Here is a 24469-nt window from a genome sequence, read left to right as displayed (position 1 = left end):
AACCCCAGTCTAAACAGGAAATGTATTTATGTTTCATATACACCTTATACAGGTAATCTGAAGGTAATTTTATACAATATTTTAAATAATTTTGTACATGAAACAAAGTTGCATTTGATTGTTACTTGTCATGTGAGTTTAGGTGTGGAATTTTTCACTTGTGTGTCATGTCAGCACTCAAAAAGTTTCAGATTTTGGAGCATTTCAGATTTTAGATTTCCAGATTAGTGATACTCAACCTGTACTAAAAATAGTGACTGTGCTAAATACTCCTAGCATAATTCTTGTTTCAAGCTGATTAGCTAGTAATAAAGCTGTGTGTTTTTCCTACAAAGTGTTATACTTGAGTCTAGTCATAAATTGGATTTGTAAGGTGATGATGCAGTACCTATAAAAATGTGTAAAATATATACAGTTTTAAGGATTTTTAAAATTACTTTAAATACAGGAGGAGACAGTTATGAACCTCAAAGGTATAGATGCAAATGAACCAACAGAAGGAAGTATCCTTTTGAAAAGCAGTGAAAAAAAGCTACAAGAAACACCAACTGAAGCAAATCACATACAAAGGCTGAGACAAATGCTGGCTTGCCCTCCGCATGGTTTACTGGACAGGGTCATAACAAATGGTAAGGATGAATTCAGAAATAGAGGGCAAAAGATGAAGTTGTTATAATGACAGATTCCTAAATAATATGGTTGAAAAGACAAAAAGTTCACTTCTCCCACGCATAAAAACTAGTTGGCGAACAATTCACACACATGGGTGGCTCTGTCCCACACACTGAAGGGAAGGACCTAGACTAACAGGGCTCCACTGTCTTCACCTTGGCTTTCAGGATCACTGTGGTCACCACCATTGTGGGAAGGGGAAGGAACACAGATCAACGACCTTTTCCTTTACTGTATCTGAGTAATTTCACAGGATTACTTTAGGACTATCTAAAACACTACATAAATGTTGGTTGTTATTACTGTTAAGTAATGCAAGTAATATTTTAGCAAACACAGCCCCATTGATACTTCCAAATGAATCCTGTTACGTTATAAGTAAGAATATTGGTTTACAATTCAGCTTATTTTAGTAGAGCTGCTGTTACATAAGACATTTGGAGGATTTTTCTTTGGGAGTTTATCTCAGCACTATTTTGCAAATTTTTAGGGTTGTAATATATTTGTCTTTTAGGAACGGATTTGGTCTTTGGAGGAAGCCAAAGGTTATTCTGCTATCAATTTGACAAATATATGGAAGTTCAGATTCATTTATGCCCTATTTTTCTTCAGAAATGAATTGTGTGCTTATGTGTGTCTGTGCTGTGTATGCTGGTGGATATGTGATATAGTAGAAAAAAGAAGAGATTTGAAAATTATCTATAAAGGCAAATTAGTTTTTTTTTAAGAAGACAATATTCTTTCATTGAGAGTTAAAATTTATTTTTTACATTGATAGATAAAATTGTAAGTATTTGCTTTGTGCAACGTGATGTTTTTTTTTTTGTTTTTTTTTGTTTTTTTTGAGACAGAGTCTCGCTTAGTTGCCCAGGCTGGAGTGCAGTGGCGCGATCTCGGCTCACTGCAAGCTCCGCCTCCCGGGTGCACGCCATTCTCCTGCCTCAGCCTCCCGAGTAGCTGGGACTACAGGCGCCCGCCGCCTCGCCCGGCTAATTTTTTTGCATTTTTAGTAGAGACGGGGTTTCACCGTGTTAGCCAGGATGGTCTCGATCTCCTGACCTCGTGATCCGCCCGCCTCGGCCTCCCAAAGTGCTGGGATTACAGGCGTGAGCCACCGCGCCCGGCCGCAACGTGATGTTTTGAAGTATGCATACATAGTAGAATTACTAATTTTAGCTAATTAACATATGCATTACCTCACATAGCTATCATTTTTTGTGGTGAAACACAGTACATTCACTCTTAACATTTTTCAAGAATACAATATGTTATTAACTATAGTCTTCATGTTGTACAATAAACCTCTTAACCTTGTTCCTCCTGTCTAACTGAAATGTTGTGTCCTATGACCAATAGCCCAATATATATCACTCAGTATACTTGAGTTATATGTGCATGTGTGTATACATTTTTTTTTTCATGGATCTTCAGATTTAAAGTCTAGAGAAAATTACATGTCAAGGCATTGGTCATAGCCTTCCTGCCACTTTCACCTCCCCCACCCAGCCTTTTTTTCCTGGAGACATGATCTTGTTATGGTGCCCAGGCTGGTCTTGAACTCCCAGGCTCAAGGGATCCTCCCACCTCAGCTTCCCAAGTAGCTTGTTACAGATATATACCACTGCACCTGGCAAAACTAGTTTTAACCTGCCAACTTTTAAATGCCTGGAATCTATCCACAATTTTTCACTTTTGTAAATCATATTTTCAAAAGATAAAGATAATTTTAACATCAAAATATAAAAAGAATTGTTCAAAAGCATAAACATCCATTCATCAGCATTATTTATTTATTTTTGTTTTTGACACATATTTGTACATATTTGTGGGGTACAATATGATGTTTCAATACATTTATATATTGTATAATGATCAAATCTAGCTAATTAGCATATTTACCACCTGAAGCATTTATCATTTCTTCATGGTGAGAACATAGAAAATCTTCTGTTTTGAGGTATACAATACCTTATTCCTGACTATAGTCACGTTGCTGTGGTACAGAACAAACTACTCTTCCTATCTAATTATCACTTTGTACTTGTTGACCACTCTCTCCCCAGAAACCCAAGCTCCTCCGCTCCCCAGTCCCTGGTAATCACTGTTCTATTTACTACTTCCATAAGAACACAACTTTTTTAGATTCTACATATGAGTGAGAATGTGTAGTAATTGTCTTTCGGTGCCTGGCTTATTTCACTTAGCATAATATCCTCCAGGTTCATCCACATTGTTGCAAATGACAGGATTTCATTCTTTTTTATGACTGAAAAACATGTCATTGTGTATATACACCATATTTTCTTTATCCAGTCATTCACTGTTGGACACTTAGGTTGATTCCATATCTTGGCTGTTGTAAATAGTACTGCAGTAAACTTGGGAGTGCAGACATCTCTTCAACATACTGATTTCATTTCCTTTGGATACATACCTAGTAATGGGATTGCCAGATCATATGGTGGTACTATTTTTACTTTTTTGAGGACTCTCCATACCACTTTCCATAATGGTGGTATTAATTTACATTCCTACCAACGGTGCACAGAGTTACCTTTTCTCTACATCCTTGCCAACCCCTTGTTATCTTTTATCTTTTTGATAATAGCCATCCTGACAGGCATGAAGTGAAATGTTGAACATTTTTTCCTATACCTGTTGGCCATTTGTATGTCTTCTTTTGAAAAATTCAGGTCCTTTGCCCATTTTAAATTGGATTATTTGTTTTCCTGCTATTGAGTTTTTTGAGTTCCTTTTATATTTTGGACATTAACTCCTTGCAAAGTACATAGTTTGCAACTGTTCTCTTCCAGGCTGTAGGTTGTCTCTTCACTCTGTGGATTGTTTGCTGTGCAGAAGCTTTTTAGTTTGGTGTAATCTGGTTTGTCTGTTTTTGCTTTTGTTGCCTATATTTTTGGAGTCATATCCAAAAAGTTATTCCTCAAACCAGTGTCATGGAGCTTTTTTCTTATGTTTTTTTCTAATAGTTTCATAGTTTTATGTCTTACTAAATTTGCCTTTTAAGGCAAATTTAAAGACAATTTCAAAAAAATTGTGTTGAGGAATAATAGCATCACTGAAGTAAATATATGGATGCCCACATATGTTTACTGAAAAATGAGACTCAATTCCATAGTTATACTTTGTGGGCTCTGAAAGACATGTTTACCATTATCATCTGGGACAATGAAAGCCAAGCATAATATTTTATACTTTAGGCTCTAGATGTGTTTTTAATGAAACCAAGTGAGATTACTTAACTAAGCATAGAAGAAAATCTCAAACTTAGAACATGTACAGAAAACCAGAATCCAAAAATATACACTAGCTGATAAGAAAACAGATAATTGAATACCTTTTCTGTTCTATTATTTTTTTAAACTTTTATTATTCAAAATGTGGCCTATTTATAGTTAAAACATTTGCAATGAAACAGATATGGACCGACATAAGGAAAGAGTAAAAATGAATAATTTTGGGACTCATTTTTTAAAAATATGTAATTGTTCATAAAGCAGCCTGAAAAATGAGGTTCATGGTAGATAAACATCTCATCGCTTATTTTTCTGTTTTTCTGTTCCAGAAGTTTACAAGACAACTTTTGTCCTATATTCTTTCCTGTGCCTATGCAGTATATATCAGTATTCTTAAAAAGTAGACTGGGCGCGGTGGCTCACTCCTGTAATCCCAGTACTTTGGGAGGCCAAGGCAGGCAGATCACGAGGTCAGGAGTTCAAGACCAGCCTGGCCAACATAGTGAAACCTCATCTCTACTAAAAATACAAAAAATTAGCCGGGCATGGTGGCGGGTGCCTGTAATTCCAGCTACTTGGGAGGCTGAGACAGGAGACTCACTTGAACCAAGGAGGTGGAGGTTGCAGTGAGCCCATGCCATTGCACTGCAGCCTGGGTGACAAGAGTGAAACTGTCTCAAAAAAATAAAATAAAAAAGGTAAATCTTACATGTGAAAATTTGTGGTTTTCCATAATCATAAATGAGAAGTAAATTGTTAACTGATTTAAACATGATTTAGAGAAACCTTATAGACATACCATTTGCTATGTATTTACAACTGTATTTCAGGTAAGGCACAGGGAAAGAGAGTTAGAGATTTTTTTAATAGTCTTGAAGTAGAAAAGAGAAAACTCTTTTTTGTTTGTTTGTTTGTTTGTTTTTTGAGATGGAGTCTCGCTCTGTCGCCCAGGCTGGAGTGCAATGGCTCGATCTCAGCTCACTGCAAGCTCTGCCTCCTGGGTTCAAGTGATTCTCTTTCCTCAGCCTCCTGAGTAGCTGGGATTACAGGCACGTGCTACCATGCCCAGCTAATTTTTGTATTTAGTAGAGACAGGGTTTCACCATGTTAGTCAGGCTGGTCTTGAACTCCTGACCTCGTGATCGCCTGCCTGGGCCTCCCAAAGTGCTGGGATTACAGGCACCCAGCTGAAAAGAGAAAACATTTAATTCTACCTTGCTGAATTTAATGTTAGCTTGAGTTTATGCTATGACAAAGTAGAATTTAGTATAATAGCTGGCAAATCCTGCTTTCCCATTCTACTTCTGATATCACATAGAAATGTCAACCCTTGTAGCTAATTGGGAAATACCAAAAGTCCCTTAGGTATTCCACTGCAGTAGTATCATAAGCCTAGAAAATCTGTAACAATCCTGTGAGGGTTTAGAAAAAGGGACATTGAATTCAGTCAGTATGGTAGATAAGACTCAATGAACAATCTTGTCACAAACCAAGGAAAGCATCTGAAAAAATATTTTAAGTCTTTTGAAATGATCTGTCAAGAAAACAGGGAATCATCAGACACCAAAACCAAAGTGTAAGTAACAGAGGTCAATAAGCCCTCAAGGTGGCCCCAACCCTGGAGGTTTCTACCAAACCTCAGGGAACTTGCGATGGATTTTGAGAGCACTGAGAGCACAGGAGGCTAAGCTAGTGCCTGCCCAGGTTGAGAGAAGTCTAACAGGAAAAAGCATTCTCCTTCACCCACATAAAGTGGAAACCCAGTGTAATGCCAAATTTGAGGTAAACCTGTTCTGCAGATGGGGCCTGTGACTAAACCTGTCTCAACTGTGGTTGCTGGCTGGGGCAAGTGTGGAGTCTCCAATAAAAATGTTTAACTTCATCCTGATTTGTCTCCAATTTCACAGAAAAAATTCAATTTGAAAATGTATCTATTTTCAAACATTTTCAGATGGTGTCGGGATGGATTTTAAGGACATGGTGGAAGTAAATTCATTTCCCATCTGGGAAAACTCATTCAGCCTAAGGCTTCAACAAAGTTGGACACAGTTCCAAGGGAGAGCTCACTGTTGCAAAAGACAAACTAAAACGTTTAAAAGTTCCAAGGGAGAGCTCACTATGGCAAAAAACTAAAAACAACAACAACAAAAAAAAAAAAAAAACGCAACACGCGAAAGGAAACAAAAAAACAGATTTCAAAAATGTGCATTATCAGAAAATAGAATATAACACATTTATATATATAAATAAGTTAAAAATTAGAAAACATGAGTACAAAACAAGTAACTATTTAAAAAATGAATAGATTTAAGGAAGAACCAACTTAAACTTCTAGGAATGAAAGGTATAGGATAGGAATTGAAAATAAAAACTCAATGGACAAATTAGGCAACAGATTAAGTGAAAAAAATGGTGAGCGGGTGAATAAATCTGAAGAGATTATCTAGAATGCAGTACATACAAAGATGAAAAATATGAAAACTAGGGTTAGCAACATGGAAAAGGAGAATGGGGAAGAGGAAATCTTTGAAGAAATAAAGGCTAAGAATTTTCCAGAACTGATTTTTTTAAAAAGCATGAATCTTAAGCAAAACAAAAGGAAGTCCCACCTAAACACATCATACTGAAAGGCAAACAAAAGAAAAAGTGAAGATGTTAAAAACAAGGAAAAAGAATTCCTTTAAAAAGCTGAAATTAGGTTCTTCAAAACTGGAAAACCAAGGAATAGTATTTTCAAAGAACGGAGAGACAATAACACTCAACCTAGAATTTAACATAAAACTGAGGTATACCTAGAAAAACTATCTTTTAAGAATGAGAATAAAGATAATTCCAGACAAGGAAACTAAGAATTTACTACAACAGATCCTCCTGAGAAATACAGCATGCTGTGATACAGAGTGTTTCTCTATCATGAATTAGTTCATATGCAATGGTAAATAGGAGAATTGTGTTAGAGTGTATGGAATTTGCAGTTTTGTGTATAATTTTTCCTGGCCCATTAATATTTTGTATCGTCAAGCAATAGCAAGTGAAGGCAAAGTGAACTGGGGGAGAAAAAGACCAAATATATGCTTTCTCACAATTAAAGATAAAGCCTTCCCTGCATGAGGACCTTTTAAACGATGAAACCTCTGTGGAAGTGCTGACTTTTCATTCAATTAGTAGCTGGTTTAGGGGCTTCAAGGACTGAAACATTCTACAACATTAAGTTATCTAATAGAACACATGTGGATGAAGTGGCTGAGAGTATAAGCTGAGGTAAAGAAGCTGCCTACGCTTTTCCTTTTGTTGAAATTTATTGTATTGAGGCAGAGGGCTAAAATATGGATCAGATTTCAATGGAACTGCTCTGCTTAAAGAAAATACCCTCAAGAATTTCCATCACAGACCGCCTGTGTCAGACACAAATGTCAGTGTGTAGATTCATCTGTGCTAAGACTCTTATTAGGATTGTTTTGGTTTTTCTTAGTGCTTTGGTCACCAGTTTTGAGTGGTCTGCCCCAACTCTCGTTTTCCCATAAACTTTTCAATTTTTAGTGCACAGTTTTGTAAAACACAAGTTTTCAAACAAGGAAACATTTCTTTTCTTTTTTTTTTTTTTTTTTTTTTTTACGCAGGGTATCGCCGTGTAACGCAGGCTGGAGTGCTGTGGTGCAATCGTAGCTCACTGCATCCTCGAACTGGGCTCAAGGGATCCTCCTGCCTCAGCTTCCCAAGTAGCTGAGATTACAGATGCCCACCACCATACCCAGCTAATTTTTATACTTTAGTAGAGACGAGGTCTCACTATGTTGCTCAGGCTGGTTTTGAACTTGGAGCTCGAGCAATCCTCCTGCCTTGACCTCCTAAAGTGATGGGACAGGCATAAACCACCATGCCTGGCCTATTTCACATTCTTATAGAAATTCTTTTCCTAAAGGAAATACTTTAGGCAGCAGGATAATTGTCCCAGATGAAAAATTTGAGGCTAGATGAGATGGTTCACACCAGTAATCCCAGCACTTTGGGAGGCTGAGACAGGAGGATCACTTGAGCTCAAGACTTCAAGACCAGCCTGGGTAAAATGATGAAACCCTGTCTCCACTAAAAAAATTTAAAGAAATTAGCCAGGCATGGTGGCACACACCTGTAGTCCCAACTATGTGAGAGGTTGTGGCAGGAGGATCGCTTGAGCCTGGGAGGTTGAGGCTGTAGTGAGCCATGATTGTACCACTGCACTCCAGCCTGGGCTACAGTGGGAGACCCTGTTTCAAAAAAAAAAAAAAAAAAAAAAGAAAAGTTTGAGATGCCATAATGAATGATGATTTCAGAAAAGGTACCTTTGTAGGTAATTCTAAACAAATATTGACTATAAAAAAAGAAACAATAATGTCTAATTCAAGATAGAACTAAATAATATATATATTTTTAAATTATAGAGAAAAAAGTGAATGGTGAAAAAAGTCAAAATAATGGTTCCTTCTGGCAGTATAAAGGGAGATGGATGGGGAGGGGCACATAGGCAGATTCAAAAGTACTGTTAATATGCGATTTCTTAAGATGTTGGCAGTTACCCAGTTGTTCATCTTACTGATACTCTACAGATTAAACATGATTATAAATATTTGCATTTTCATTAGTATTTATTTTTACAAATTATTTTAGATTTTGTCAAAACCTCCATGTGACAACTTATTGATAGTAACTAGTATTCCTGGTTTATTTCAGTTACCATCATTGTTCTTCTGTGGGCTGTAGTTTGGTCAATTACTGGCAGTGAATGTCTTCCTGGAGGAAACCTATTTGGAATTATAATCCTATTCTATTGTGCCATCATTGGAGGTAAACTTTTGGGACTTATTAAGTTACCTACATTGCCTCCACTGCCTTCTCTTCTTGGTAAGTGCTAAATGTTTCCTGTTTTCTCCAGAGTAAACCATATTTTAAAAATAATAGTTTGGAAAGCTTTGGGAAATAAAGGAATAAAATATTTCTGTATTTGCCATGCTGGAGCCAAAAGCCAATTGTTAAATTTTGAGGAGTTCTGTGATCCAGTTGTTAAACATGGCAGTTTAAAAAATTAAATTGTCGTGGCCCAGGTGCTGTGGCTCACACCTGTAATCCCAGCACTTTGGGAGGCCAAGATAGGCAGATTGCTTGAGCTTTGGAGTTTGAGACCAGCCAGGGCAAACATGGTGAAACCCTGTCTCTACAAAAAAAAATACAAAAATTAGCTGGGCATGGTGACGTGCACCTGTAGTCCCAGCTACTCAGGAGGCTGAGGTGGGAGGATTGATTGAACCCAGGAGGTCGAGGCTGCCATGATTGCACCATTACACTCCAATCTGGGCAACAGAAAGAGACCTTGTCTCAAAAAAATAAATATATATATATATGTGTGTGTGTGTGTGTGTCTGTGTCTGTGTCTGTGTGTGTATATATATATCTGTATATATATACACACTTAAAATTAAATAACTGACATTAAAAACAAGCATTCAGTGCTCAACCCTGAAGACTTCCTAATGTTTTACTCTATCTCCCCTCACCTATGCTCTTGAGATTATGGAAATACTACATAATGGTGTACCACTGCCACCTCTTCCCAACTCCAGTTACAGTGACATCATGTTGTAGCTTAAAATCGGCCATGGTAGAAGTATCTGTAACAACAACAACAATAAAAAATCAGGAAATGCTACAAATCAAGGTTTGTCAAAGTATAAGTCACTTATGTCATTGACAGAGTGAAGTTCTGACATGTATTTTTATTGTTTCATTTTCATCTTATTCATTAATATAAGCAAAAATATCAACTAGCATTCACGGTGACACTGCACTTGCTCATGCATGATATGTGACTTCTTTGCTGAATCAGATAGTATGCAACCATTTATTTGTAGTCTGATTCTGTCAAATCTTGGTAGAACTACAGCCATACTTTGTTATGGACACAGAATTTTGACAAACAGCAGTGAAAACATTCTGTGAGAATAAATTGGCTATATAGAATTTACAGTGAAGATGGCTGTATATTTGTAAAGTGTGTGCTGCACATCCTTTATATCAGTAAAATTTAATAATGTATGTGCCTATATAAAATGCATACTTTTTTGGCAAGCCACTTGTTAAGCATTTACCAGCACACCAGAGGGTATATTTAACATATAATATTGGCCGAGCATGATGGCTTATGCCTGTAATCCCAGCACTTTGGGAGGCCAAAGCGGGCAGATCACCTGAGGTCAGGAGTTCAAGACCAGCCTAGCCAACATGGTGAAACTCCATCTCTATTAAAATTTTAAAAAATTAGCTTGGCGTGGTGGCGGGTGCCTGTAACCTCAGCTACTTGGGAGGCTGAGGCAGGAGAATCACTTAAACCTGGGAGGTGGAGGTTGCAGTGAGCCGAGATCGTGCCACTACACTCTAGCCTGGGTGACAAGAGTGAGACTCCATCTCAAAAAATATAAAAATGAAATAAAATACCATGATTCTTAAAGACATAGCTGAAAATACTCTTCCAGAGGCAATGAGAACTGCCCAAACAAGACACATATACAAATTAGTCTTAAAACTAGATGTGATACCTTTAATGTGTCTTCAAAGAATTCTGCATTATAAAATTTGTTTACCACAGAGGCATTTTGTGTTCATTTCTAACAGATTTATTAATCGCCCAGTTTTAGTAAAAAACAACCTACCTTTCATACTTGCATATATATTTGCACACATTTCCTGAACATTTTTTTTTTTTTTCCTGTTAGCTGTATGAGTAAGAACAATCAGGATTCGCTAACATACACCAAAGTTATCTGCTTTTGAACTTGTGGTCAGTAGTTAAAGTTAAATATAAAAAGAAGTAGAATTATTTATCTCTTACTATGCCCCATTTCTCAATGTATTTCTAATTTTAGGTAAAACTAAAGGTATTCCACTTAATTCATATTATTTCTCATAGGTGCTTTTTGTTCTCTAATGTTATTAATTGAATTATTGTTAAAATGAATTGTTTCTAAGTATGCCTATATGCTAGGATAAAGGGTTGGCAGACTACTTCTCTTTATAAATTAATATTAATTGGAGCCCACTCACGTATATTTGTTTGCATATTGTCTATGTCTGCTTTGCATTATACTGGCAGAGTTGTGAAGTTCTAACAGAAAGCCTAAGATATTCATTGGCCCTTTACAGAACATTTTTGCTGACCCTTGTATCAAAATTAGTGACTCTCAAACTTCACTGTACAGAGGATGACCTTGGAATTTGTTAAAATACAAATTCTAATTAAGTAGGTCTTCATGGCCTGAGATTCTGCATTTCTAAGCTCTAAGATCACATTTTATGTAGCAAGATCATTCATTCTAGAACTTGGCTGCTCATAAGAATCTCTCATTCGTTGTTTTGTTCTGTTTTGTTTTTGAGGCAGGGTCTCATTTGCCCAGGGTGGAGCACAGTTGCACAATCATGGCTCACTGCATCCTCAACCTCCTGGGCCCAAACAATCTTCGTGCCTCAGCCTGCCCAGTAGCTGGGACTACAGGCACATGCCCCTACACCGTTTTGGTTTTTGTAGAGATGGGGTCTCACTGCTACACCGTTTTGGTTTTTGTAGAGATGGGGTCTCACTTTGTTGCTCAGCAGGTCTTGAACTCCTGGGCTCAAGCAATTCTCGTATCTTGGCCTCCTAAAGTGCTGGGATTACAGGTGTGAGCCACCATGCCAGGCCAGGAATCACCTGTCTTTAAAAAGCTGATGCTTTGAGAGGTCGAGGCAGGTGGATCATAAGGTCAGGAGATCAAGACTATCCTGCCCAACATGGTGAAACCCCGTCTCTACTAAAAATACAAAAAAATTAGCCAGGCATGGTTGGCATACACCTGTAGCCCCAGCTACTCAAGGGGCTGAGGCAGGAGAATCGCTTGAACCCAGAAGGCAGAGGTTGCAGTGAGCTGAAATTGCGCCACTGCACTCCAGCCTGGCAACAGAGCGAGACTCCTTCTCAAAAAATAAAAATATAAAAAAAATAAATTAAAGCTGATGCCTAGATCTTACCCCAGAGATTCTGAATTAATTGAAATGGAATATGGTATGGCCTGGACATCAGAAGTTTTAAAAAGCCCTCCAGATGATTCTAATATACAACCTATGTTGAAGACTGTTGTTCTAGACACATGAAAATGCCCATTACGCCCATTTGTCTTTTTTTCACTCCATGCCTATTGCAAAAACAAAATATACCATGTTGCAAAAAGATGGAAAGTATTGGGATTTGTGATAAAATGAAATCTCCTAAGGTAACTGAAATCATTCTCAAAAATTACATACATATTTCAACATTCTTTTTTATAGTTGTATACTTGCATAGAGGAAGAAAGTTTACTGCTTCTTATTATATTAAGGCCAGTATCCAAAGCTGAAGCATTATCTGAATCCATAAAGGAAACTTATTAAGACAAAATATATGTGATGGTTGCCTGTTATATTTTTAAGAGTTTAACTGAAGTGATTGCCAGGGACGCGAGTATGAGTGAGCATTTTTGATTCCTGAAATGAATTTGAAAATGGCTTCCCTTTGGAAGAGAAGGCAAATCATTATTGAAAACATTTCCATAACACAAATTATAAAAAAATAAACTTGGGAGTAGATGAAATGAGATTAGCCATATGTTGATAATTTTCATAATGCAAAATTTTAAGAGAACAGCACTCTTATATCCAGGAAGACGTTCTTTCCTCCATGATCAAGGGAGGCCCTACAGGCACGAGTGGGGACACGTGCCAAATCAAAATCAGGTGGTCACATTACATCAACCAAACCACTAGCAAAGGAAACAGTGTCCCAGGGAAGCTGTTCTCACATTCATTTCAGGAATGAAAAGTGCTCTCTCAGGCCAAGAGAGAGCAGTGGCTCATACCTGTAATCCCAGCATCTTGGGAGTCTAAGGTGGGTGAATTGCTTGAGCCCAGGAGTTTGAGACCAACCTGGGCAATGTGTCAAGACCCTGTCTCAAAAAAAAAAAAAAAAAAAAAAAAAATGCCCCCTCATATCCCCCAAAACAAAAAACCTCTTAACGTAGTTTTGAGTTCTTCTTAGGATACTCCATTTTATTTCAGGTCATTGAATGCCATAATTAATTTAGGAGTGGTTTGGACACATATTTTAAATTTCATTAAAGAGCTATTGTCATGATAATGGAATGTAAGCATTAGTGCAGTATTTTTGGCTGGTAAATCATCAATATGTATAAAAATTATATACACCTATACCATAGGGCCTAACATTTCCACTGCTAGGAATTATAATATGAATATAGTTAATGCAAACTTACAAATATATAAGCTCCATATGGACAAGGACCACATTAGTCTAGCTCAGGGGTCCCCAAGCCCCGGACCATGGCAGGAGGTGAGCAATCATTACTGCCTGAGCTCTGCCTCCTGTCAGATCAGCAGCGACATTAGATTCTCATAGGAGCATGAGTTCTGTTGGAAACTGCACATGCAAGGAATCTAGGTTGTGTGCTCCTTATGAGAATCTAATTAATGCCTGATGATCTGAGGTGGGAAGCTTCATCCCGAAACCATTCCCCCTGCCATCCATGGAAAAACCGTCTTCCACGACACCGGTCCCTGGTGCCAAAAAGGCTGGGGACTGCTGGTCTAGCTCACCTCTTTGTTACTAGGATCTCATACAGGGCTAGCATGTAGCAGGCACTTAAATACTTGACATATGAATTGTGCTCATTTCAGCACTGTTTATAATGAGAAACCTGAAAAATTTCTTAAAATCTATTATTAGTGGTCCAAAATTATGGAACTTCCAAACAGTGAGATACTATTCCAGCTATTAAAAGGGAATAAAGCAAATATATATGTGCTTCAGTGGGAAAATGTCCAGGATATATTATTAAATGGGAAAAAACCCAAGCCGTACAGCAGGGTATCAGTGTCCTATTTGTGTCCAGCACAAAAGAGCTTATACACACAGAAATATGCTTGAATAGGTACAGAAACTTTCTGGAAGGGCACAGAAGATCCTCAACAGTGAAAACCGTTCAGGAATGAAGATGGAAAGTTGCAGCTGGGGTACAATATATACTTGTCACTTTACATTTTTGTCAGCAATGTCTTAATTTTACCATGTGCATATATAACTCATCATTACTTCTTCCAAAAGCCAAGCCTGTTGATACTGTTGCCCAATAAACATTCCAGAAAGACCATCGCCACAGCATTCAGAACTTAGAGCCTTTCCCGTAGATAAATGGCAGTGATGAGAGACACCTGGAGTGATGCTTTCATGTGCAGCAGGTTGTCTCTCTTCTCCCATCTTGCATCACAAAATATCCTAACTTCAGTAAATTTATTTAGTTGTTTGAAGTATGTTGCTTATAGGGATGAGGTGAGAAGAGGGCACTGCTGGAGAAGCATGGAGGGAAGAGGCTCACAGTCTCTCACAGAAACCTTTCCCTTTGTGTGGGCATGTGATATCAATGAAGGCAGAATTCCCTCACTCACTACCCAGCTTTGTCAGTTACACTCAACTTCTTGCAGTTTCCAGAATGAGTCACTTTTTCTTTTACCTTTGAATAAACTACTGTCTTTTCCAGAAACTTCTCAACTCCCCCAGCCATTTCTTCATCCTCTTTCCCCTTCTCTAAATCCCCCTTCCTGCCTCAGCTCATGTAACATCCCCCTCATGCTTTCATAAAATTGGTATTGTCCGTTTGTCTTGTTCCCTAGAGGCTGAAAGCTTGTTGAAAAGTAGTTCATTATTATATGCGTGATGCATACTCTAGCGTCTAAACTACTGAAGGCATTCAGTAGAGTTGAATGACTGAGTGAAAGAAGAGTCACCGGCTGACATGACAGGGCAATGTTCATTTCATCATAATTGACATCTAAAACCTTCGCAAAGTAGATTATGTGTCTCTTATGAAATTATCTAATCTGAAGGTAAAATAGAATCCATATAGGTATTTATTGATATTTCAAGTAATCTGACATAGCAAATAATTTCAGGGACTGTTTGCTGTTTGCACCCAAAGGACTGACTGAGCTGGCATTGTGTTAAAACATTTTATATGTAGAATTTGATCATACTCTCTATCCAAATGCTGCATCTTGTCTCCCTTTTAAGTTCAGTTATTTTAGGAATATTAATTATTATAAATTATCTTTTTATGTGCACATTATTTTCTTAGCTGCTTTAATTATACTAATTTTTTAATTAAAAGCTTAACTTAATTTCTTCCAAGTTAAACTAAAAGTTTAACTTCATTTCTTCTAAGCATGAGTGAAGTGGTTCCTGGGATTATATAGTAGTCTCTATAAAATTAAAGTTAACTAAAAATATTTTCTGTATTTGAAAACTAACTAGACATGTTTGATTTCTTCATTCAAGGCATGCTGCTTGCAGGGTTTCTCATCAGAAATATCCCAGTCGTCAACGATAATGTACAGATCAAGCACAAGTGGTCTTCCTCTTTGAGAAGCATAGCCCTGTCTATCATCCTGGTTCGTGCTGGCCTTGGTCTGGATTCAAAGGTATGATGTGTAAATTTCTCATTATTAAATAGGAATTTTGTTTCTTCAATACTTCAAGTATCTAATAGAATCGCTAAGCATTAGGAAATGGATGTGGACACTTTGCATGACATTCTTGAGAATAGAATAGAATTTATTTCATGGAGGATTGTTTTGCAAGTAGGACCTTGTGCTTTGCAATAACTCAAAAGATGGTCTCATTTTCTTCCTTTTTTTTTTTGAGACGGAGTCTCACTCCATCACCCAGGCTGGAGTACAGTGGCTTAATCTCAGCTCACTGCAACCTCTGCCTCCCAGGTTCAAGTGATTCTCCTGCCTCAGCCTCCCAAACAGGTGGGATTACAGACATGCACTACCACATCCGGCTAATTTTTGTATTTTTAGTAGAGATGGGGTTTTGCCACGTTGGCCAGGCTGGTCTCGAACTCCTGACCTCAGGTGATCCGCCTGCCTCCACCTCCCAAAATGCTGGGATTACAGGCGTGAGCCACTGCGCCTGGCCAATCTCATTCTCTTTCTTGGGGAAAGGTAGAGTCTGTCTATGGGGCCAGCACCAAGAATAAAGGCCCCACTTTTCTCTGACATAGATATAGACCATGGTTATAAATAATGCTCATAGTGGAGAAAATAACATATTTTTGGTTTGCGAAGCCCTATGCAAGTGTTCAGGGCTAACTATACTAGCTCAGGAAACTGCCTAATATATAGAATGAGTCTCAAGTATGCCTTTCTAATGCTTTTTTTTTTCATGTGTGTTTTTTAGTACAGGAATGAATTTTCTTGGGGTATTAGGCTCTTCACTTTAGTCTCATTCTGGAACCACAGATTATAAATAAAAATAATGTGAAATTAGCTAGAGATTATGAACACAGATGCTGAAAGCAGCCTGCCTGGGTTCAAACCTGACCCCATCACTCACCAGTTTCATGATCTTGGGCGGATGACTTTAGCCTGTGTCTTTTCAGATGAGGACATCTAAAAAAATGGGGATAATAGTATTACCTATCTTAAAAGGTTGCAGTGAGGACTAAATAAGCTGTCTGTAAACACTTGGAGTACTAAAATGTTTGTTAAATACAACTCATTACCTTGAAAACTCATGATGACCCAGACATTGCCCATATACTGAAGAGAAAGCGTTGAAGGTCATCTTCTCTACACATCTTCAGAGGATTATATTAGGATGTCTGCTTTTCTGTTTCAGGCCCTGAAGAAGTTAAAGGGCGTTTGTGTAAGACTGTCCATGGGTCCCTGTATTGTGGAGGCGTGTACATCTGCTCTTCTGGCCCATTACCTGCTGGGTTTACCATGGCAATGGGGATTTATACTGGGGTAATGATTGTTTCTTTGTCATGGAAAATATGTAGGGACATTTAGGGCTTTCTCTGATTCCATACAAGAGAATGCATAATAGAATTTTCTTATAGATATCAGAAAATGCAACATAGATGTTACAGCATAATCTAAATATTCTAACTTCAGAATTTTCCACAGGTAACCTAATCAGTTCACAACAGGCTTTACTCTTACACTCTAGAGACATAGGTTAAAATGTTATAAGCATGACATATTTGCTTGATAATTGATTAAGGCAAATTAAAAATAGGCAAAAGAACACTAAGAGTTCTGCACCTAAGGAGGGGCCAGAAGTTTATATGTTAGTAGGCGCTAACTCGTATAGTTAGCTCCTACTATTCAAACTGTTGAAGAAATCGTGGTCTTTTGCCTACACCTGATTCAATGCCTGTTAAAAGAGATACCGGATTCCACCTAAAGTCTGCACAAAGGATAAAAAACACAGCAGCAGTGATCAACAGCTACTATTGTTTTCCTCCTGTCATCAGACAATTATGACTTGGCAGTTCTGCCATCTCTTCCTTCCACTGTCAGTTCTTCCAACGGTTAAGAGCCACACAAAGTAAATAAATAAGAAAGGACTTAGTAAGAATTTAGTGCTAATAAGTAGGCAAGAAGTAAGAAATTCTCCTCATGGTTAAGACTCTGGAACTCTCCTCTCTGGATTCAAATCCCAGCCTTGTGATTTTCCAGTGTGTGATCTTTAACAAGTATTTAATCTCTCTGTGCCTCAGTTTCCTCAATTATAAAATTAAAATAGATTGCATCTATCTTATAGGGTTGTTGTGAGGATTAAATTAGCCAATACGTGTAAAGTCCTCAAAATGTTATTTGGTACATAGTAAGTACTGTAAAATGCTTTCAGCTGTTACCACTGCTGTGGTTACTGGTATCAATGTGACTGTCATATCGTTTTCTTCTAATATGTTGCCTTATTTGACATAGCAAGCCCTGATAGAAGGCCCAGCATCACTGGGTTCCAAATCAGAAAGTCCATGCATTGCTTTTCAAACCTCATAACATGAATTTTTTGTTTAAAAAAAGCCAGCATCCTGGGGCCTACCCTCATTAGGCCTTCTATACCACTAGTAAGTATATATTTTTAGGCAACCTATGTAGTCTGAAGCAGGTTGTCTATGGCTACATTTTTAAAAACAGTGTTCTGTAGAAGTTTTACACATACATGTTTTTCTGGATTCATGCTTCTCTGCCATTTGAAAGACTATAGTTGTCCAAAGTATAACCCATAAAAAAATGGAGGGTATTATAATTTCAAAATAGTAATAAGTAAGATGTTATCATAAATATTTAAAGTGCTGTCTGCCTAGTTTTGTTTTAGGTGCTGTATCTCCAGCTGTCGTGGTGCCTTCAATGCTCCTTCTGCAGGGAGGAGGCTATGGTGTTGAGAAGGGTGTCCCAACCTTGCTTATGGCAGCTGGCAGCTTTGATGACATTCTGGCCATCACTGGCTTCAACACATGCTTGGGCATAGCCTTTTCCACAGGTAACCTAATCAGTTCACAACAGGCTTTACTCTTGCACTCTAGAGACGTAGGTTAAAATGTTATAAGCATGACATATTTGCTTGATAATTGATTAAGGCAAATTAAAAATAGGCAAAAGAACACTAAGAGTTCTGCACCTAAGGAGGGGCCAGACGCTAGCTATCTTTACTCTCTTCCTCCCTCTAGATAGAGACTGCTCAAGTAGCATGCAGTAGGTGCAGTACGGGGGGCAGGGGCAAGGTGGGGGGGCGGGGGTACAAGGTAGAAAAATTTAAAGAACAGTTTCTGCTTGAAGTGATCCAGGAACGTTCAGGCTTCACACAAAAGATGTGTGGAGACTTCACACAAAAGATGAGTAGGTTTTTCGAGGAGCACAAATGACAGAGAGCAGTCCAAGTGAAAGGAACAGCATGCCTTTAAAATAAGTACAATTTCTCTTCTCTCCTCTTCAGCTTTTTATGGTAATAACAGCAATGATTTTAATGGATATCCTATTAATATTTAGTAAGTGTCTGAAATTGAGGCATTTTGTTTCAAGTATAATAAAAGAGGAACTTAAGTTATTTTTTCTCCCACTGTTGTTCAACACCTATATTAAACTGATGTGAACGGATACTACACTTGATCTTAGCCAAAAGGCCAAAAGCAGTTCAACACTTATTATCCTGTGGTACAGCACAAATTTAAGTTCATTTCTTAATCTTATGTTCAAAATTGGGAAATAAAATTTGCAACATTATATGATTGACAAAGCATAATTGTAATCTAAGTTTAGCTTCAGATTCTGTAGTGGGAACACATCTTCTTGGCAGGTTATACATTCTTGTTATCTCCCTACAGTTATCTTCCCATTCTATGATTGTGTATGATTTATGCCTGTTACCTAGAATCCCACCCTTTCTCATTGCTCTGGAGCCTGCCTTCCATTCATTCCCTGGTAAATTGATTTTCTCAAAACATTGTTTTCATTACATTTCTTTCTTGTTCAAGAACCCTTGAGGATGCGGATGCTCTGTTACCTATTAAGTCAAACTCATACTCCTATTTTTAATGCTACTACACATATCCAAATTTATGTTCTTACCGCTTTCCTGGTATACACTTTTAAAACAATTTTTCTCAGCCTTAGCATCACACTAGAATTACCTGGGCGGTTTTTAAAAATACTCTTATGTAGGTCCTATCTTAGACCAATTAAATCAGAACCTTTGGGAGTGGAAACCAGTGCAGCTTGGATTAGGAACCACAGCTTTAGAGCAACAGAGTTTGCATTAGATCATGGTGGTGGGAGGAGAAAGGACAGAGGCAGTCAGGTTTTCATAAGCTACAGCTCAAAGAACCTTCCTAGTTGACTCTGCTGTGTTTCCTCTCCCCGCCCCCGCCTCCCCCCACCTCACCAACTAAGTGTGGTCCTTAGACCTTTTGGATCTGAGCCCTGCCAGACTTACTGAATCAGATTTTTAGGGGTGGGGCCCAAGACATTTTTTTTAACACCTCAATATACCAGAGACTAAAGCTAATTAGCTACTTTCTACACATTCATAGTAAATTATTACCACAATAGCTTAAGCATAATGCTACTATCACAGCTAGATGCTTTTAACAGTCATAGCATTACCTGGTAGAAAGCTATCCTTACTTCAGAGGTAATTTTATTTAGATAAGAAGGATGATTGCCATAATAACAAGAGACCACAGAAACTAGTTAGTAAATTTTTTCTTAGGACAGTCTGTGAAGAAGAGCTTAATGTGTGGAGAAGCTTTAATATAATTTTCTGCACAATGTGCTAACAAAAAATTTTTTTTAATTGGTTTCCTAAATCCTATATGCTATGGGGGAAAATGTAGGTTCTACTTACATGTTTAAGAATATGGAAAGCAGAAACTGTCTTTAAAATTTTTCTTCTTTGTAATTAGAGACTTTATGTTGATGATTGTGGAATAAAACTTGTATTTGTTGGATTTAGAGCTCTTAAGTTTTTTTAAATGTATTTTTCAGGCTCCACTGTCTTTAACGTCCTCAGAGGAGTTTTGGAGGTGGTAATTGGTGTGGCAACTGGATCTGTTCTTGGATTTTTCATTCAGTACTTTCCAAGCCGTGACCAGGTGAAAAAATAATATGTGGGAAAGTTGTGCTCTTAAATATCATTGGGAAAACATTCTAGAACACTTCCTTCAAAGACAGATGCGAAGGGCATGTTTGTGCAAGTGGTCCCTCATTTTAAAATTGCTTAGTGCCATCCATGAGATTTATGAAGTGGGCTCAATACGGAAGATTTTAATGCAGTCCTGTAATGGGTTTCTATTTTATATTCTGTACATTTCAAATTTCACTGTAAAACAAATATCAGTTCCAAAGTAATAGGATATGCAAGTTTTTTAAATGTTCATAATACTCAACTAAACCCAGATGTGTAGTAGTTTTTTTGTACCCTTTTTTAGTATCAAAATACCTTAGATTCTAGCCAGGCCTAGTAGTCCCAGCTACTCAGGAGGCTGAGGCAAAAGGATCCCTCTGGGAGTTTGAGTCCAGTCTGGCAACACAGCAAGAGCCCATATCTAATACATACATGCATACACACATACATAAATCAGTCATCATCTAGTGCCACTTTGTTCAGTACAGTAGCCACTAGCTACACGTGACTATAGCAGATACAGAACATTTCCTTCATCACTAAACATTCTGTTGGAAAGCACTGCTCTAGTACAACCCACAAAATAGTTCATAAAGAGATTTCTATTACTATGACCATTTTACTGATAAGGACATTGAGGCTTAGGCAGGATAAGTGACTTGAACAAAGTCACATAGCTAGAAAGCAGTGGAACTGGGAATGAACTCAGGTAATTCACCTTCAGAGCTTGCATGCCTTTGCCAAGTCAAGTACTTTTAAAGACCTACTTTCTAAAGTGATCAAGAAGTTTAAAAGCCTGGACAGGGAAAAGTAAAGGGAAAAAGGTACACAATTCTTAGACTTTAAAACAACAGCAACAAAAACTACTGTCAGTCTAGAACCTCTTAAAGCTTCCTGGTTTTCAAAGATTTAGAAAGAAAAACCAAGGGGGTGTCAAATTTAAAACAGTAAACATAGAACCTGAAAATAATAGAGATATATATTTAACCTTCACACAAATTCTATGATGTAAATGCTTTCAGGAAACAAAGCTTGGAGAGGTTAAGTAATGTGACCACTACATACGCCAACAATGTATAAAAGATATAAGTTTAACCTTGGTCTGTCCAGCTCCAAAGCTCATGTACTTTTTTTTCTGCTACTTCATTAAGTCCTGTTAAATTCTGCATTGATAACTGCAGAGGAAAAGAACTGGTGTTCCTGAAAGAAGAGTTCACCTTTGCAGTGTGCTAACTCTGCTTTTGTTGAAGAAAAGAAAGTAAATGTTATGTAGTGCACTTGTTTTGTCTATTTATATAGACATTTTAATTTTTATTTTCTTTCTAAATCCTAGATATGGAAAAAAATCAATCGTTAAAAATCAGGGATTTGAAATAATGGAGCAAATGAATTTTTTTCTCCTAAAGGACAAACTTGTGTGTAAGAGAACATTCCTTGTGCTGGGGTTGTCTGTGCTAGCTGTGTTCAGCAGTGTGCATTTTGGTTTCCCTGGATCAGGAGGACTGTGCACGTTGGTCATGGCTTTCCTTGCAGGCATGGGATGGACCAGCGAAAAGGTGAATTTAATTTTAAGTTTTTCTGCTCATGACTCTTTTCTAATGAGATTAAGTTTACTTTCCAGATACTTTCTTAGTATCAAATTAATAAAATATTTCATTATAAAAGCTGTATTATATGCATATGCAAATGTACACCCAATGTTCATCTTTTTTTTCTCCTTACACATTAATCTATAACTTGATGCCTTTACTTAAAATATATCATGGTCATACTACTGTAATGCCTTCCTTATTCTTTGTAATGGCTACAGAGTATTGCATTTTATAGATATTTACGTTGTTTCTAGTTTTCTGCCAAGATAAACAGTGCTTCAATAATATATCCTTACATACCATATTTCATAAACTCTGAGTCTGTCAATTGTAAAAAACACAATTATTTCATATGCCATCAAGAAAGAAAAAAAATAGTGCCAATTAAACTATAACATAACATTCTAATTTCAGAAATGTTAAAATATAAAAATATGTATCTTAAAATCAACAAAATATAGTATATATTTTAGTTTATACAGTAAATTTCTAGAAATAAGATTGCTCTAGGAAAGAGGACTCATATTTATTCTTTTGATAATGTCAATTTGACCTTTTAAAAGACTGTACCAATTTATATTTTTACCAATATTATGTGAGAGGATCTGTTTTTCTGATCTGAGTATAAGTCTTTGAGATATTTGCTGATATGAATTAAAAATATATCTCATTATTATTCTGATTTTCATTTCTTTATGGGCAATGCTAATCATGTTTTCATATGATTACTACCCAGTTTGTTCAAAAGCCTTTGCCATTTTTATAAGGTTGCTTTGGTTTTTCATACTGATTTTCAAGATTAAGAATGTTCATTTCGTTTATATGTATTATGGAAATTCACTGATTGTCATTTATTTATTTTAATTTCCAGATGCATTTTTGTAGATTTCAGCCTGATAGGATTGTATGCTATTCTGCTTAACAAAGATGTTGGTGACCTAAAATAAATGCAGCTGTATCATTCTGAGATAATCTTATAAAGCCTGAAGACAGCTGTTCAAAATAATTAAACTTAAATAATTAAAATAATGCCATATGAAAAATATGGAAACGTTATAAATTTTGAAATGAGATATATAATCATAACTCAATTAAGTGGATCTCTGTGGGGATCTTCCATAGATAACATTCATTTTGGGTAAATAACATTCATTCTCATAACAGTGTAACAGAAATGCTTTCTGTCACCACCTCTTTAAAAATCTTTGCAAATTGAAAGCAACTCATTATATTATATTGTCATGGGTAAAAAGATAAAAAGGAATTAATAAATTTTTATTGCTACTCTGTGTGGCTCTGTATGAGGCACTAAGTGGATGTGGTCATTTATTTTCACAAAAATACCTTTGAAAAAGTATTATGATTTCTACTTTATAGAAGCTATAAAGTAGAAAGACTTAAATAATATGTCCAAGGTCACAAAATTAGAAAATGGCACTGAGATTTAGGCTCAGATTTATTTGACTCCAAGGTGACTTATACTATGCTGTAGTACAACTGTAGCATTATTGTACATGACACAATTTTATATTTTGACATCTGTTTGAGTAACACCATGTGTATTAAAACATAATTCTAAATTTTACAGTTTAAAATTTAGTTTCTAAATTCATAAATGATAGGATAAAAAGAGTAAACAATGAGAAGGAGCAATATCATTGAAACAGAGCATAAAAAAGTAGTTTTAGCAACAGGGAAATCAAGGAGAGACTGATACCTCCAGCAAGTGAGCACTGGATAAGAGCACAGAAAGAAAAAGGAAGGAAAGGGAAACTTTAATCACTTCCAATTACACTGTATTCAGAGAAACTGTAATGTGGTTATCTAGAAATGATTCTTATAAACCAAACCATTGTTCCCTTTGTTTACATTTCCTGTAGCCCTGCTACATAGAATATCAATGTAACCCCACAACCAGAAAGATAACTATTAACATTTTTTAAAATATTTACCTCTAGTAACTCTCCTATGTGAATCTCTTTATCTACACACATGGATGCACCATAGTTGTTTTTTTTTTTTTTTTTTTAGCCCATTCCTTTATATATAGTTATAAGGTTATTTCCAATCTCTGCTACTTTAAATTGTGCTGAAATGATCAGAAACTGATCACTTCCTTAAGGAATATTCCTCACAGTAAAATTTGGGGGTCAAATAATATGAACATTTTGAGATTTTTGACACATATTACCAAACTGCTTTCTAGAATTCTATCCATTTACTTTTCTTCCAGTAAAATATGAAGTACCTGGCTCATTACAACTTCACTTTAGAATAGTTTTCTCAAACTTTAGCAGAATTACCTAGAAGGATTGTTAAATTAGAGTTCTGGGCCCTACTGCAAATTTCTGATTTTAGACCGTGGTGGAGCTTGAGAATTTGTACTTCTAATTAATTTCCAGATGAGACTGATGCTGCCAGTC

The 24469-nt window shown here is 36.8% G+C and overlaps 1 protein-coding gene and 1 pseudogene across 3 annotated transcripts in view; one reads left to right on the top strand and one right to left on the bottom strand.

Annotated features, from left to right (window-relative positions):
• SLC9B2 (solute carrier family 9 member B2) overlaps positions 1 to 24469 on the top strand; it is a 58326-nt gene that overhangs the window by 13648 nt on the left and 20209 nt on the right. For 2 of the 3 annotated variants that reach the window (XM_025384946.1, XM_025384947.1), the window contains exons 3-8: positions 449 to 629; positions 15313 to 15455; positions 16660 to 16787; positions 18140 to 18315; positions 20316 to 20422; positions 21861 to 22010. In XM_025384946.1, the coding sequence (XP_025240731.1) occupies positions 449 to 629; positions 15313 to 15455; positions 16660 to 16787; positions 18140 to 18315; positions 20316 to 20422; positions 21861 to 22010 (885 nt within the window). Of the gene's footprint in view, positions 1 to 448; positions 630 to 8636; positions 8808 to 15312; positions 15456 to 16659; positions 16788 to 18139; positions 18316 to 20315; positions 20423 to 21860; positions 22011 to 24469 lie in introns of all 3 variants that reach the window. The other variant, XM_025384945.1, reaches the window with a different exon arrangement.
• On the bottom strand, positions 18843 to 18966 carry LOC112625663 (annotated as a pseudogene).

This window comes from Theropithecus gelada, chromosome 5 (assembly GCF_003255815.1).
Source record: "Theropithecus gelada isolate Dixy chromosome 5, Tgel_1.0, whole genome shotgun sequence".
NCBI classification, from domain to species: domain Eukaryota; kingdom Metazoa; phylum Chordata; class Mammalia; order Primates; family Cercopithecidae; genus Theropithecus; species Theropithecus gelada.
This window is presented reverse-complemented; position numbering and strand designations above follow the sequence as displayed.